The sequence below is a fragment of the Diabrotica virgifera genome, chromosome 6 (genome assembly GCF_917563875.1).
Source record: "Diabrotica virgifera virgifera chromosome 6, PGI_DIABVI_V3a".
In the NCBI taxonomy this organism is placed as follows: domain Eukaryota; kingdom Metazoa; phylum Arthropoda; class Insecta; order Coleoptera; family Chrysomelidae; genus Diabrotica; species Diabrotica virgifera.
In genome coordinates, this window is record NC_065448.1 from 167,657,670 (window position 1) to 167,672,377 (window position 14,708).

Sequence of the window (14,708 nt, forward strand, 5' to 3'; positions counted from 1 at the left end):
TAAATATGTGTTCAAAGATATATAAGACGAAGAATGAGACTGTCACGAAGATAAGAGAAAAAAGAATAGACGCCTTTGATGTGTATAGGTATACAGGGTGTTTCATTAAGAATTGTCCATCTAGTAACTGGAGAAACCTTAGCACAAAATACGAAGATTTAACCTAAAACACTTAAATAAAATATGTCTCCTTATCAAGATACAGAGTGTTTTATTACCAATATTCTAAAATGATTTTAACCCATTGTTTTAACCCCTTTTATTTTTTGTTTTATATTTTTTGTTCAAATGTGACAAACAGTTTTTAGTGACAAACATGTTAGGATACTTTAACTAGTGTTAAAAGATAGTTTTCAGCTGTTACCAGAGGCGTGCTGTAGGGATATATAATTCCTTTTTCCCCCTTTTTACTCCTCACAATCTACGCCACTGTAGTAATAATCATTTTAGCATATTTTTTTATTCTTCGTTACTTTTTACGTAAATATCATCCTCTTGTCTCAATGCGAAAGAGTAAGTAGTTTTCAAGTTATTTGCGTTTAAAAATAATGGATTCGATAAAATTATGTATTTTAAACAACATTCAATAATATTATGTGTTTAAAATACAAAATCTTATTAAATTCACTACCTTTAAACGCAAATAGCTTGAAAACTACTTACTCTATCGCATTGAGACAAGAGGATGATATTTACGTAAAAAGCAACAAAGAATAAAAAACATGCTGAAATGATTATTACGACAGTGGCGTAGATTATGAGGGGGGAAAGAAGAAAAAGTGAAATATATATCCCCACAGCACGCCTCTGGTAACAGCGAAAAACTATATTTTAACACTAGTTAAAGTATTCTAACATGTGTAAACTGTGTCAAGTTTGAACAAAAAATATTGGAAGGTGTTAAAACAATGGGTTAAAATAATTTTAGAATATTGGTAATAAAACACTCTGTATCACGATAAGGAGGAATATTTTATTTAAGTGTTTTATGTTCAATCTTCGTATTTTGTGCTAAGGTTTCTCCAGTTACTATATGGATAATTATTAATGAAACACACTGCATACAGACGGAAGCTGAGAATTCTGTGGATATTCTTGTTCTCATGATCATTTTTCAGTGCGTCATTAATTATGACGTCATATACTGTATTGGGTGTGTCGAGACTTATTTCATGTAATTATTGACGAATCTGACAGATGCCCGAATCGTACTTAGCCATAGGTGAAAAGCTTGTGGAATTAAACTAATTAGTAATTTAGTAGATTTGATTTTTACACAATATGTTAACATGTAGGTATTTTTTATAAAGGGGAATAAAATTAAAAAGTAAACAATATTGTTAATTAAATTTATAAATATGGAAACATTAAAAAATGACACAAAACTATCCATAAATTGTGTTTTTATCTTCTTCTCTAGGTACTGTATCCGCTTCAAAAGTTGGTAATCATCAGAGCGATTTTTATTTCTGAAACCGCGGCTCTAAATAATTCATTGTTATTACATCCAAACCAGTTCCTAAGGTTCTTCAGCCATGAGTTACGTCTCCTTACTATGAATATTTTTCTTGCATAATGACCTAGAGTATAAACTAACTTCTAACGAATTAAATTCTAAACCAAAATACAAAACTAACTTTTAACGAACTAAATTCTAAAGCAAAACACAAAATAATGCACAAAAACGTTGTGAAACACAAGGGAAGTCGAATTCGAAATTTCAAAATGACAGGTACACAAAATACTGACCTGAATAATAACCGTCACTGACTCTTTGACACTTCTAAAAAATGGCCAAAATGGACGAAGTTTTCGTCAAATGTTCGTAATACGTGTATTTGATTGGCTAGAAATAACGCGCATTCTAAATATCAACGAATCAAACGTAGGTTAGGAATAGACATCTTATGTATATAACCATTGTAATGCTGCATTATTTTTGTGTTTAATCACGGAGCTGCCGCTTTTTCCGTCTCATCAAACTTAATGCATTAGAGAGAAATCGAAAAACTGTGACGCACTGAAAAATGATCATGAGAACAAGAATACAATAAGAAGAAGTTACCAACAATGAAGTACTTCGGCTAACTAATACTAATACTGCTAATAACAACGAAACACAGCACATACTTGTATTAAGTGTGAAAGATATGAAATCTAAAAAAGAGAGTGTATAAACATATTGAGGTGGATGCAAGTATTAGAGCTCTTACAGCAATCTGGAAATATCTCAAACACTAGAGGTTCAAGAAGCTTTCCAAAGGTACAAACAATTTATTACCATCTAAAATACTTCTTCTTCTTAGCCTCCTACCATCCATTATTGGACATATTCCTCTTCCAACTCCTTCCATCGATTTCTACCCCGAACAATACTTCCAATTTGTTCCGACTACTTTTTTGATGTGATCTCCCCATCTCGTCTGTGGTCTACCTCTTGGTCGTCTAGCTTTGCAAGCTCTCTAATATTGAATTGTGGCGTTACACAACACACTCCACACAATACTACTTATTAGTTAATAAAGTCTTCAGAATATTTGTGTGCACTACAGTCTAAGTCACTATTATACAGATCCTGATGGTAGAGATGTGGAGATGTGGCAACCGTAGGTATTTAAGGTTACCAAGTAAACTAGTAACTTCTACAAAAAACTAAGTTTTCAATCTAATAGCACATAAAACAACATCCAAAAAAGTTACTCTACATCCTACCAGACTGAAAACAATGGGAACCTTCTCTAGTAACACCTCCGAGGCTTCTACAATTTGCAACCCATAACGGATGCTGAGACTAAGGAAGATGAGGGAATTTTACAATTTATAATTCACGTCCCATCTGCTCAGATGAAATCTGCTGTAGAAGCCTAGGAGGTGTTACCAGAGAAGGTTCCCATTGTTTTTAGCCTGATAGGATGTAGAGTAACATTTTTGGATGTTGTTTTATGTGCTATTAGATTGAAAACTTAGTTTTTTGCTAGCAGTTACCGCTAGGGCATCCCTGCCATTTCGTTCGTTGCAATCGGTGACTGCACGCCGGGGTTTGTCCTAGTTGGGTCAGAGAGAGCAGCATATGTGCCTCCTGATGAAAGACTAATAAGTTTCGAAACCGGTAAAGGTGCTTGCGGCACTCTCCGATTGAACTGGAATAATGATGCGGCTGTAGTTTCGTATTGCAACGACATTGAAAATGGTGATTCATTTTTGATTCTTCTACAAACTTGCTTATTTACACAAAAAGAATGTCTTATAATTCTTCTTGTGCTAACAGCGGGAAAATCTTTGACAGATCTAGAGAGCACTATATACGTGGATTAAATCCTTTGGGATTTTTGAGGGCTTCTAAAACAGAGGTGTTGCTTCGTGCTCATCTTAAATAGCCATGAGGCTTTTAGACGGTTCTGGCTGGTGTTCGACAAGTCTCTTCTGAGTAGTTCTTTAGTAGGTATGCACAGGGAATACTTTAACATTGTTGCCCTTTATTTATTAACATGTTTCACAACGTTGGTAAATTACTATCAAAAATTATATTAAAAGGTAACGCACAGAGCAAAAATCAGTAATAAGACGCCAGAACACATGGCTGAGGTATAGCCACCTTTACTTAACAAGCCATGAAGTTGAAACTTGGCAACATCTATTGGTAGACCGATTAATTCTGACAGTTCTCATTTGTTTTTAAATAATTTTCACTGTATTTACAGAGAAACTGAAATATTTTACAATATTTCGTGCTCCAAATTATAAAGAACATTAAAAGGTATGTTATTAAGATGATTTTAGTTCAATATAATATATTTTTATATAAAATTGCGTGCATATAGAAATCCGTCAACTTAAAAAATTTGTCATTTTTAATGTCTCATATTTCCTAAACCTGTTGGCAGATTTAAGTGATTTTTTTAATATGTTATAGCCTAATTCTTTAACAATACCCCTGTAATAATATTGTTGCTAACCAGTTAAATTTTTATGGTGTACAGGGCGTTTATAAAATACTGAAATTAAAACCCAACTATAGACTCCGGTTTTCTTAACATTCTGTTTTTTTTTTTATTAATTCGTTTATATTTAACAACTAGATTTGTTATTTATCAATTCAGGGCGTTTCTAAATAAGTCAGACAAACTTTAAGGGGAAAGGAACAAAATGCAAAATTTTGACGCCTGTATTTTAAATGTAATCATTTTTTTCGAATTCTGAGAAAACTAATAAGTATTTTTGAAAAATTTAAACGCAGAATAAAAGATTACTTTATTACCGAGGACTGAAAGTCCCTTAGAATGAATAAAAAGTTTTTTTTAATGACATATTTGAAACTAAAAATCACACTAAATTTTCTTAGTTTTTCACCCCTGTAAGTTATTAAAATAAACATAGAAGTTTTCAGGGACTTTGGGCCTTCGGTCCTAACGTAATATTTCACTCTGTGTTTAAATTTTTGATAAATACTTATTAGTTTTCTCAGGATTCGAAAAAAATGAATCCCGTTTATTAACCAAAACTTATGGGGTGGCGATTAGGCGATGCTGGTTTATTACGCAATCAAATTTAAAGTGGACTGTAGGGAAATATTAACAAAAAATCTTACCTTATTTTAACTGGTAGGTCGAGAAGTCTTCAGTTATTAGTAAGGTGAAGGAAGGAGGGAGAAAGGGTTAATTTATTTTTTACTATAACTGAAACCGGCGTTTTTTGGCGACACTTGATAACTATGCGAAACGACTTAACAATTTGAGTTGTTCTTACTTACTATACTATACTATAAATTTTACCAGAATTTGTACTTTAAAATCGTAGTTTCGAAAGCGGTAGTCCGAATGTCAGACTACCGACGTCATCAATTGCGACGTTGCCTTTTTCTCTTCATGGCTTGTAAAGTAAAGGTGGCTATGGCTGAGGAGATGGCTTGACCGCTGATTCGCAAAAATCTTTCATGCAGCATTTTCTAAAGCTACGATTGCTATTTGGATCGTCAACCTTCAAACGGAGATGGTGCAATAAGAAGAAGATGGACATTTCAAACATTAATTCAGTGTATATAGTGATTAGGACGCTAATAAGCTTTAGACGTATCGGACGAGTTTGGCAACTGCCACGATGACAGTGACAGTTGTACTTGACATACTTCTCTGATACGTCTAAAGGTGGAAAACAATAAATAGAATGTTGTTCTGAAGCTATTTCCTTGTGGCATTTTTATGATTAACTATTTAGTGGGAAATAAGCCACAATTAAATTGAAAAAATAATTTTATTAACGTTATATTTTGTATTTTGACAACGAAACCCGATTTGGGCTTCGAAACGTTAATAAAATTATTTTTTCAATTTAATTGTGGCTTATTTCCCACTAAATAGTTAATAATAAATAGAATGTAAATTTATACGTTTTTATCGCTAAATCTCCCACCTCCACTAGTTTCATTTCTTTTTATCTCACCACTTAATATCAGTCGATCGTCGACCACGATGGCAGGCGGTTCGAGCAGTGAACCTCCTGACAAATGTAAATTTTGTGCTAAATTTACTTCAACAAGTGACATTAAATGTTTGGGTAATACCTGTGATGTTGTTGTGCACGTCAAGTGTTTTGATGCAATTTCGAAAGTTGTATTTGTCGATAAAAACTCGTTCTATTGTCGTAATTGTTCTGTTAATAAAGGACATTGTTCTGCTCCAATGTGTGATAAGTTATCATGTGAAAAAGTTGTGTTGGAGAAGGAGATTGAATGTCTGTCACGAGAAAGGGAAGTTTTAAATAAGTACGTTTCTGAATTGGAATATACAAATAATCTGCTTAAATCAAAAACGCCGGTAAGTGACGACTTTCCAGTACAACCTTCTAATTCTACCAGTTTATTTTTGCCAATTAGTGATAGGCCAGCAAAAAGTTACTCGGGTGCCTTGAAAATAAACAAAACTGGATGTGATTCTGTTTTGCTTGTAAGGTCAACGAACCAAAATATTACTAACGTACAGGTAGATAGCGATATTAAATCGAAAATTAACCTTTCTTCTACAAAAGCTACTGTCGATAGTACTAAGTTGGTAAGAAATGGAGTTTTGATTAACTGTAGCAACGCAATGTCTTTAGAAAAATTAAAAGAGTGCCTTACCAAACAATTAGGAAATACTTATTTTGTTACTGAACCAAAGAAATTAAATCCGAGATTAATGATTCGTGGCGTAAATGCAGCCTCTCTGGAAACAACAAGTTTTTTGCAAGACCTTATTACTTTAAATGATCTCAACGTAAATGAAGATGATATAAAAATAGTAACAAAAGTTAAGTTTAAGGAACGTTTCAACGTCGTGTTGGAGGTTTCACCAGCTTTATACAAAGCGGTAATAGAAAGAGGTTTTCTGTATATAGGCTGGCTCAAATGTTATGTTAGTGAACACGTCAATATTGTAAAATGTTTTCAATGTTGTAAAGCCGGTCACCAGAAAAAAAATTGTCTTAGTAATTTAGTATGCCCGAAATGTTCTGAATCTCATGAAATGAAAGATTGTACCAGTCAGACTATGTGTTGTAATAATTGTAAAACGTTAAACGTAAGATACAAACTTAATTTAGATACAGCTCATGTTGCAAACAGTTCAGTTTGTGGTTATTTACTAGGTAAAATTGAGCAACTTAAAACTAGAATTCAGTATGTCTAACAAAAAGCTAAAATTAGCTCATTTTAATACACGTTCTTTGTTTCCAAAATTTAACGTTTTCCTTGATCTGGTAAATGATCATAACTTTGATATTGTTTGCCTGTCCGAAACTTGGTTGACTTCGGATATCACAGATCAGAGTGTATATATTCCGGGTTTTAAAATAATTCGTAAAGACCGTGGTTCAAGAGGTGGTGGAATCGCTGTTTTTGTACGTGATTCAATAATTTCAAAGTCAGAACTTGCTGACCTTCCTTGTCCATTAGGTATCGAACAAATGTGGATTTCTGTGAAAATACAGAAAACAACGTTGTTAGTCGGTGTTATATATAGAACTGAGGCGTGCAGGATGCTAAATTTTATACAGTATTGTGATGATACCCTTTCTCACATAGTACCTCAATTTAACAATATTATTTTAACTGGTGATATCAATGTTGATCAGCTAGTAGATAATCAAATAAATTATTGTTTTCAGTCTTATAATTTTGTTCAATTAGTAGCGGAACCTACGCGCATAACTAACAGTTCTCAAACATTGCTCGATGTTATTTATACAAATAAAAGTGAACTCATTAGACATTCAGGCGTTTTAGATCATGAACTATCTGACCATAGAGCAGTGTACTGTGAATTTGATTTAGATATTAATCACAAAACAAACTTTTTAAAGATATATAGAAATTACAAAAACTTTTCAATATCTTGTTTTAACGCAGATCTGGAAAAAATGTCATGGGATAATATACTGTACGAAAATTTTATAGATAATAAAATTCGAATTTTCAATGACATGTTAGTTTCGCTGTTTGACAAACATGCTCCCTATGTTGAATCAAGAATTACAAAACCACCTGCTCCGTGGCTAACACCCACAATACAGAATATGATGAAAACTCGTAATGCTGCTTTAGCCAAATATAAGAAAACTAGAAACGTGTTAGACTATAGTTACTATAAAGACCTTCGAAACGCGGTTACTAACGCAGTCCGTCTGGAGAAGAGTGGTTATTTAAATTATCGGTCTGCTTCTTCGAATAAAAAAGATCTTTGGAAAGCGATGAGGTTATTCAAAATTGTAAATAAACCAGTTATAGAGATCCCTCAGGAGCTTAAAGACCCTATCTCTATAAATAATTATTTTACATCTGTTTTTAGCCCTGTAAATTGTTGTCCTGAGACAACCCAATGGTATCAGTCAAATATTTTCAACCCAGATATTATTTTCTCGTTTAAAATGGCCACTATTGATGAAATTAAATCACTAGTATTAGGGTTAAAATCGGACGCTGTTGGATGTGATAATATTTCTGCAAAGATGCTACAACTCTCCCTTTCTATTACTGCTCCTTATATTACGCACATTATAAATTGTTGTTTGGAGGTAGGTTATTTTCCGGACATTTGGAAATACGCTTTGGTAAAACCACTACCCAAATCAAATAAACCTGAATCACTTAATGATCTTCGCCCAATAAGCATTCTACCGGGACTGTCAAAAATTTTAGAAAAGGTTATTTATAAACAGATATACGATTATATTTTTAAAAATAATGTAGTTACGTGTATACAATCAGGCTTTAGAAAAGAGTTTAGTACAAGGACCCTGCTTCTTGACTTAACAGATAATATACTTCGATCATTTGATGAAGGAAAAGCAACCTCAGTCATATTGCTTGATTTTTCTAAAGCCTTTGACACTATTGATCACGCTCTTATGTGTGCTAAATTGAAATATTTTGGATTTGATGATACCTCCTTACAGTTTTTCAAATTTTATTTGGTAAATCGTTATCAAAAGGTCATAATCGATAATAATTCATCAGAATTTGCATGTGGCACTTCAGGGGTGCCACAAGGTTCGGTTCTTGGTCCTCTTCTTTTTTCAATATATATTTCCGACCTGTATAAATCTTTAAATAATTTGAAGTTGCACTCTTTTGCAGACGACACACAACTTTATTTCTCTTTTGAACCTAACTCTGTTAATCAAGCGTCACAAAAAATAAATCAGGATTTGGAATCTATTTATACTTATTCCACTAGACATAATCTTAAACTAAATGCAAAAAAGTGTAACTCTTTGTTATATTGTTCAAAAAATTATAAAGCCACTGTTCAGGATAACTTAAAACTAATTATAAAAAATTAACCTCTAAAAAATGTTAATAGTTGCAGGAACTTAGGAGTCATATATGACTGTACGCTACGATTTCAAGAGCATGTCACCCTTTTAGTAAAAAAGTGCTATTTAGTTATGCGTCAACTGTATAGAAGTAAAGGTATTTTAAACTTTAAATTGCGTAAATTACTTTGTGAAACTATGGTAATGTCAATTCTTAATTATGGGCTCTGGGTATTTTATCCTTGCTTAGATCAAGTTACGAAATTAAGGTTGCAAAAAATTAAAAATAATTGTTGCAGATTTGTCTTTGGCATAAGAAAATACGATCGTGTATCATCCAAAATAAAAGAACTTCAATGGTTAACCATAGATAATTTATACAAATATCACCTCGCCTCTTTGATATATCGAATTATTTCGTCGTCAAATCCTATTTATTTAAGGAATAAATTAGTATTTCGTGGAGAGGCTCATAATCTGGATCTGAGATATCCTCATAGTCTTATGCTGCCAAGATATAGACTAGCTATTTTCCAGAGATCGTTTACTTACAATGCTGTTTTAGTGTTTAATAGTTTAACAATAAATTTAAGAGGTAAATCTCTTGAATTCATGAAGCAGCATTATAAGAAATTTTTACTACAATCGCAGTAACGTTATTATTATTATATAGTATATTGTTGTCGTTATTGTTATCATTATTTTTGTTTTTATTTATCATTCTTATCATTTATCACATAACATCACAAATTATTTTCTTTATATTATTTTTCTAGTAGCCACATTACTATTTTTATCATTTCAGTATTATATTATTATTTTTATGTCGAATTATAAATTACTTTACATTCTAATTATTTCAAACTAACTTTGTAAACTTGAGGTTAAGTGGAGTAGCTCTAGCTAGACTTCGCCTCATGTATATCGTGTTTGTAAATTTTTACAGACTAAATAAAGGCAATTTATTATTATTATTATTATATGTTTTCCATCTTTTGCGTTATTTTCACATCACTGTATAATAATTCTTTGACCGCTTCATAACGAACGAAGTTCATAAAAAGTCAGATAGTCTAATTTACAATAAATAGAGATAAACTATTCAAACCTAATCAAATCTTTAGCTTACCTTTTGATAATCCTTAGCATGAAACCAATACTTGCCGGAGAGGAGAAAATTTTGTTCGTTTTCAAAATGTGTTGCTACACTAACAAAATCCTGTGGTTTGATATCATCTTCGGAAAATGTATCTAAAAGGATTTTTCCATACAGCATCATCTTCCCGTGTTTTTTCGCTAAATCGAAGGCTTCGTCTATACATTTAGAGATTATCAGGAACTTTATAGCAGATGCTATATCGTTGAGTCCTAAAAATAAATATAATTATAGACATTTTATAATACAGTGAGCAAAAACCTAACCTAACGTTGAATGACGATGAATTCCTAACCTTTGTATCATTCTAATGTCTCCAGTACCACTATGTCTTAAGTAAAAGCCTTGTGTAGATCTATATAATCCACCTTACTTTAAAGAACTGTAACTATCTTATCAAGCATATATCTACCCTCCTTGGTATGTATTTGTTTAGAAATATGTTAAATGTACCAAAACATTCATTGTACACTCCGTCCGGAATAGGTATAGACGTGAGCATACTTTCTTTGCCTCCTTTATAGTCAAACTTTTCAACAAATCTCTTACGAATTTTATATTTACCCCTACCCACTATACATAAACTATATAACGAATGTAATCTTACCCAAAAAGAACTTGGCAACCATCTTAGCACCCTCAATGCTCTTTGTTTCTTGGACCAGCTCAACAGCTATCTCAGGATTATTCAAGTGTTCTAAATGTAACCTGGAAAGTAAGTTGTTTAGAGACAAAAAATAAGAAATATATACGTGCAATAGTGTAAGAAGCAATATATACGTGCAAGAAGTAAAATATGTGCACCGATTACATTAAGTTGGCAAATTTTCTATCAACGCCTATTTTACAGCAACGTAAAAAAATTTCAAAATAAAAATATTAGATCTGAAAATTGTAAAAGTCTTTAATGGGTTATGAAAATGCAGCAAACTATATTATAGAATATTGAGTACATACCTGATAACAGAATCGAAATCTTTTGCTTTCTCGTAGGCTAACACAGCTTGTTCGATTTCGTTTTCGCTTTCTTTTGCTTTGGCGTACTGAAGATAAATTTTAGCGGAAGATATATTCGACAAGAGCTCTCCAACCTTACTCCAATTCTTCATTTTAATGTAGATAGACGCAGCCTTCTCGTATTGATAACATCTTTCGAATAATGAAGCAGCTAAAAGTAATAGTCATTAAATAAAAGAGCCATATACAGAGCAACGTAAATGCGCATTCTCCTGAGTTAAAATTTGTTGATAGATTTTAGTTAATCGCTAAAAGTTCAATGCAACAGTAATACTTTTCTTTCAAATGTGATAAAATCAATGAACAACAAGGTCAACAAGCAAGAAACTGCCTTTTCCTTGAACAATAAGCAATTAGACTTGGTAAGTCCTAGCTTTTTACCAAACGTGACAGGAAGTAGTACTGGAAGTTGATATTTGAACTTTTCGTGTAATTTTGCGTCGATTGATATACGATTTCACCAATTTTGAGTCATTTTTGCCAAACTTTCGGTAACTTTTTAACTATCAAACTAAACTCTTTAACTAAATATTGGAGCTCAAATTTTCAATACGCGATGATTGATATATCACGTGTACAATTTTGCGACTATAATGTGGCACATTCTATCAGTTCGAATAACGGATGAGTTATATTCGCGGACAGACGGACAGACAAACACACAGGCATGAAACCGGAAGTATATATTTATTTTCGTCTTGCTAAGGTGCTTCGAATAATATATCGCTTGTACTATTTCGTTACGTTTAAAACGGTAGTTTCGGTTGCAACTCAACGGGAAGTACGAGGTCAAAGTTCTCACCTCTAATACCATCTTTGGGTTGTAAGCTTTCACAAAGGTCAAAGTTCTCACCTCTAATACCATCTTTGGGTTATAAGCTCTCATTCTACACCTCATTTGTCAATGTGTCTGTTTTAATAACGGACAGTTATTAAAAGTTTTATTTACAAAGTCTCTGGGACAGACAGACAAGGATAATTCAAGGTTTTCACATTTTTTCAAAATGGGTGAAAGCAATAATTCCAGATTGCAACCTATAAACCCCAAAAGGAATATATGAGTACAAAATATCAGCCCTGAAAGCCAATATTGCCACATTTTCGCCTGTTAGATGCTTTTCTTCTCCATTACATGGTTTTGAAAAACCATCCAACTTTTGCATAATGTTCTCCTGGCTCTTCCCTTCATTTCTTCCTCATTTCCTCCTTTAGGGGATTTGCGAAGAAGGCAAAAAATCAATATTTGTAGTTTTTATAATGCAATTATCCTGATGCTGATGAGTTTCATGCACATTTTCTTTATTAAGTAAGATGAGAGCTGCTTCTTCGATTTTTATCCTTTTTATGTCTGTTTCTTTCATGAATTTGATGCATCTTTCCATTGTACTTTGTGCTCATTGTCACAAAATTGTTGAATTTACAAGGTATTTCATAGATGCAGTTTTTTAATCTCTCTTGTGTGTTGTTAAGTTTGGTTTTGGACAGAATAGGTCTCAGTGTATTGGGACCGTGCAAGTTCGGCAAAGCGACCCCTATTTCTACGCTCTATACTAAAATTCGCACTTTTAATTATATTGGCCAATTATATTAGTCCTGGTTACTGGATAATTGTCAAGGCCATAGCCCAAAAAAATAATAAGAAGAAAAAATAAGATTCAGGTTATGTTATGAAAACGTCAAAAATTGTATGTAGTAAATAAAATTAGTTATTAAAATGCAGTACTGCAAGCAAAATAAAATAAATTAAATTTACCTTTATATAATAATTGCATATCATATCAATATTGTGGAGCAATATATAATTTTTCTGCTTCATTGACAGAAGGTATGAAATATACGTCAATTTGGCAATTTCAATTGACAATATGAATTATTTAAGATAGTTGCAATATTTCTCCGCGACTCGCGCAGGGTCGTTTCTCGTTTCCCCTTCCAAGTACTTGCACACCGCGAATTGTTGGTTTTGAGTGTTGTTGTGGTGTTGTAATAATTATTCCCTATCCTTTTTAATTAATAGGCTACATCAGCGCGTCATCAATATTTTTTTTTCGAAAGTTCTGCGAACTTTCAACAGTGCGGCAACAGTGCATCGGCAGCACGTGACACTATACCATCAAAAACAAAGGCACAATATTGTAATAATAATAATTATTATACTCATAGGTGCGCTCAATGCGGCCAAAATCTAGGCATGGGATAAAAAAGATTATTTGAAGAAAGTGTATTTTTTTGTTCTTCTTAATGGCGATACAGACTCGTTTTTGTAATATTTTATTTAATTATAGAGTAGTTTACACATATTAACAAATTTCTCAAATTGGGCTCTGTACCGCCATTCTTTACTATATTACGAATAGGTGTACCAAATATCTCGACAAAATACTCAAAATTAAAGCTGCAATCTTGAAACGCGTTTTCCGCGCGCTGATGCTCTTAGGGCCGGTTTTTCGAACGCTAATCAACATTGATCACTATCAAATACTTAATTACTGTCACAACTGTCAATGTCAACTTTGGTTGGGTTGCCGAAAACATAATTATTGATGACAATTATGAAATTAGTTAATCAATTATGTTAATAATTGTTATGTTAATTGACTAACTAATCTCATAATTATAATCAATTATGTTTTCAGCAACCCAACCAAAGTTGACATTGACAGTTGTGACAGTAATTAAATATTTGATAGTGATCAATGTTGATTAACGTTCGAACAACCGGCCCTTAATCTGATAAGCACCTTACATATGGCCTTGTTGTCATCCCTTCATATGAGTGTTTCTGGATTGCTTATGATGTTTTGTTGTTTCCTTTCTTCAATATTGTGAAAAATTCTGTTTATAAGAAACAGTAGGTAACCATTTTTTGTTAAAACCTTTGTTAGCAAGTTTTCTTCTTCATGAAATGCATTTTCATTAGGGCAGTTGTTTTATGCTAATTACTAATTATTTTCCTCGAGAATGGAAAATATCCTACATTTCGAGCATCTACAAAAAGGGGAAACATAGTAATCCGTCTAATTACAGAGGCCTTAGTGTTAACAGTACTATTAGTAGACTATTTAGCAGAATAATAAAGAACATATTAGACGTAGAGACAAGAGGGAGAATAAGTGAAGATCAAAGTGGTTTTACTGCGGGACGCTCATGTGTGGACAACCTTTTCGTCATCCAACAACTTATAGAGAAAAGGACGAGCGTAAATGAAGAAACTCACATTGCCTTCATAGACTTGGAAAAGGCATATGACTCCGTCCCTAGAAACAAGTTGTGGCATGCCCTTGTTGAAATGAAAGTTAGTCCGGCTATTATACATATTATCAAATCATTGTACAGCGATAATGTGGGATATGTCAAGATTGGCACACAACTATCTGAAGGAATAAAAATAGAAAAAGGACTGAAGCAAGGGTGTAGCGTATCACCGTTGCTATTTAACATATACTTGGAAGTCGCTTTAAAAGAATGGAAAAGAAGTTGTGGACTAATGGGAATCATGATCAGAGATGACTGCCTGTTTAACATCCACTTTGCTGACGTCAAGCAGTACTGGCACAAGATTCGTAGACATGGAATTCATGTTAACCCGCCTGTATTCAACCTACAAAAAATGGGGATTAAATATAAATATAGAAAAAACAGAATATCTAGTCGTGAATTCTGACGCCCACTTTGAAATCCTAATAACAGAGAACACATCAATTAAACAGGTTGAAGAATTCAAATATCTGGGAGCTGTAATAAACAG

The 14,708-nt window shown here is 32.9% G+C and overlaps 1 protein-coding gene across 1 annotated transcript in view; it reads right to left on the reverse strand.

The window, feature by feature from the left end:
* Positions 1-14,708, reverse strand: part of LOC114331568 (WD repeat-containing protein 19) — a 91,272-nt gene that overhangs the window by 22,702 nt on the left and 53,862 nt on the right. Inside the window, exons 13-15 of the mRNA XM_028281173.2 lie at positions 10,901-11,111; positions 10,551-10,651; positions 9,917-10,155 (exon numbers count right to left, since the gene is read on the reverse strand). Of these exons, the coding sequence (XP_028136974.1) occupies positions 9,917-10,155; positions 10,551-10,651; positions 10,901-11,111 (551 nt within the window). The remainder of the gene's footprint in view (positions 1-9,916; positions 10,156-10,550; positions 10,652-10,900; positions 11,112-14,708) is intronic.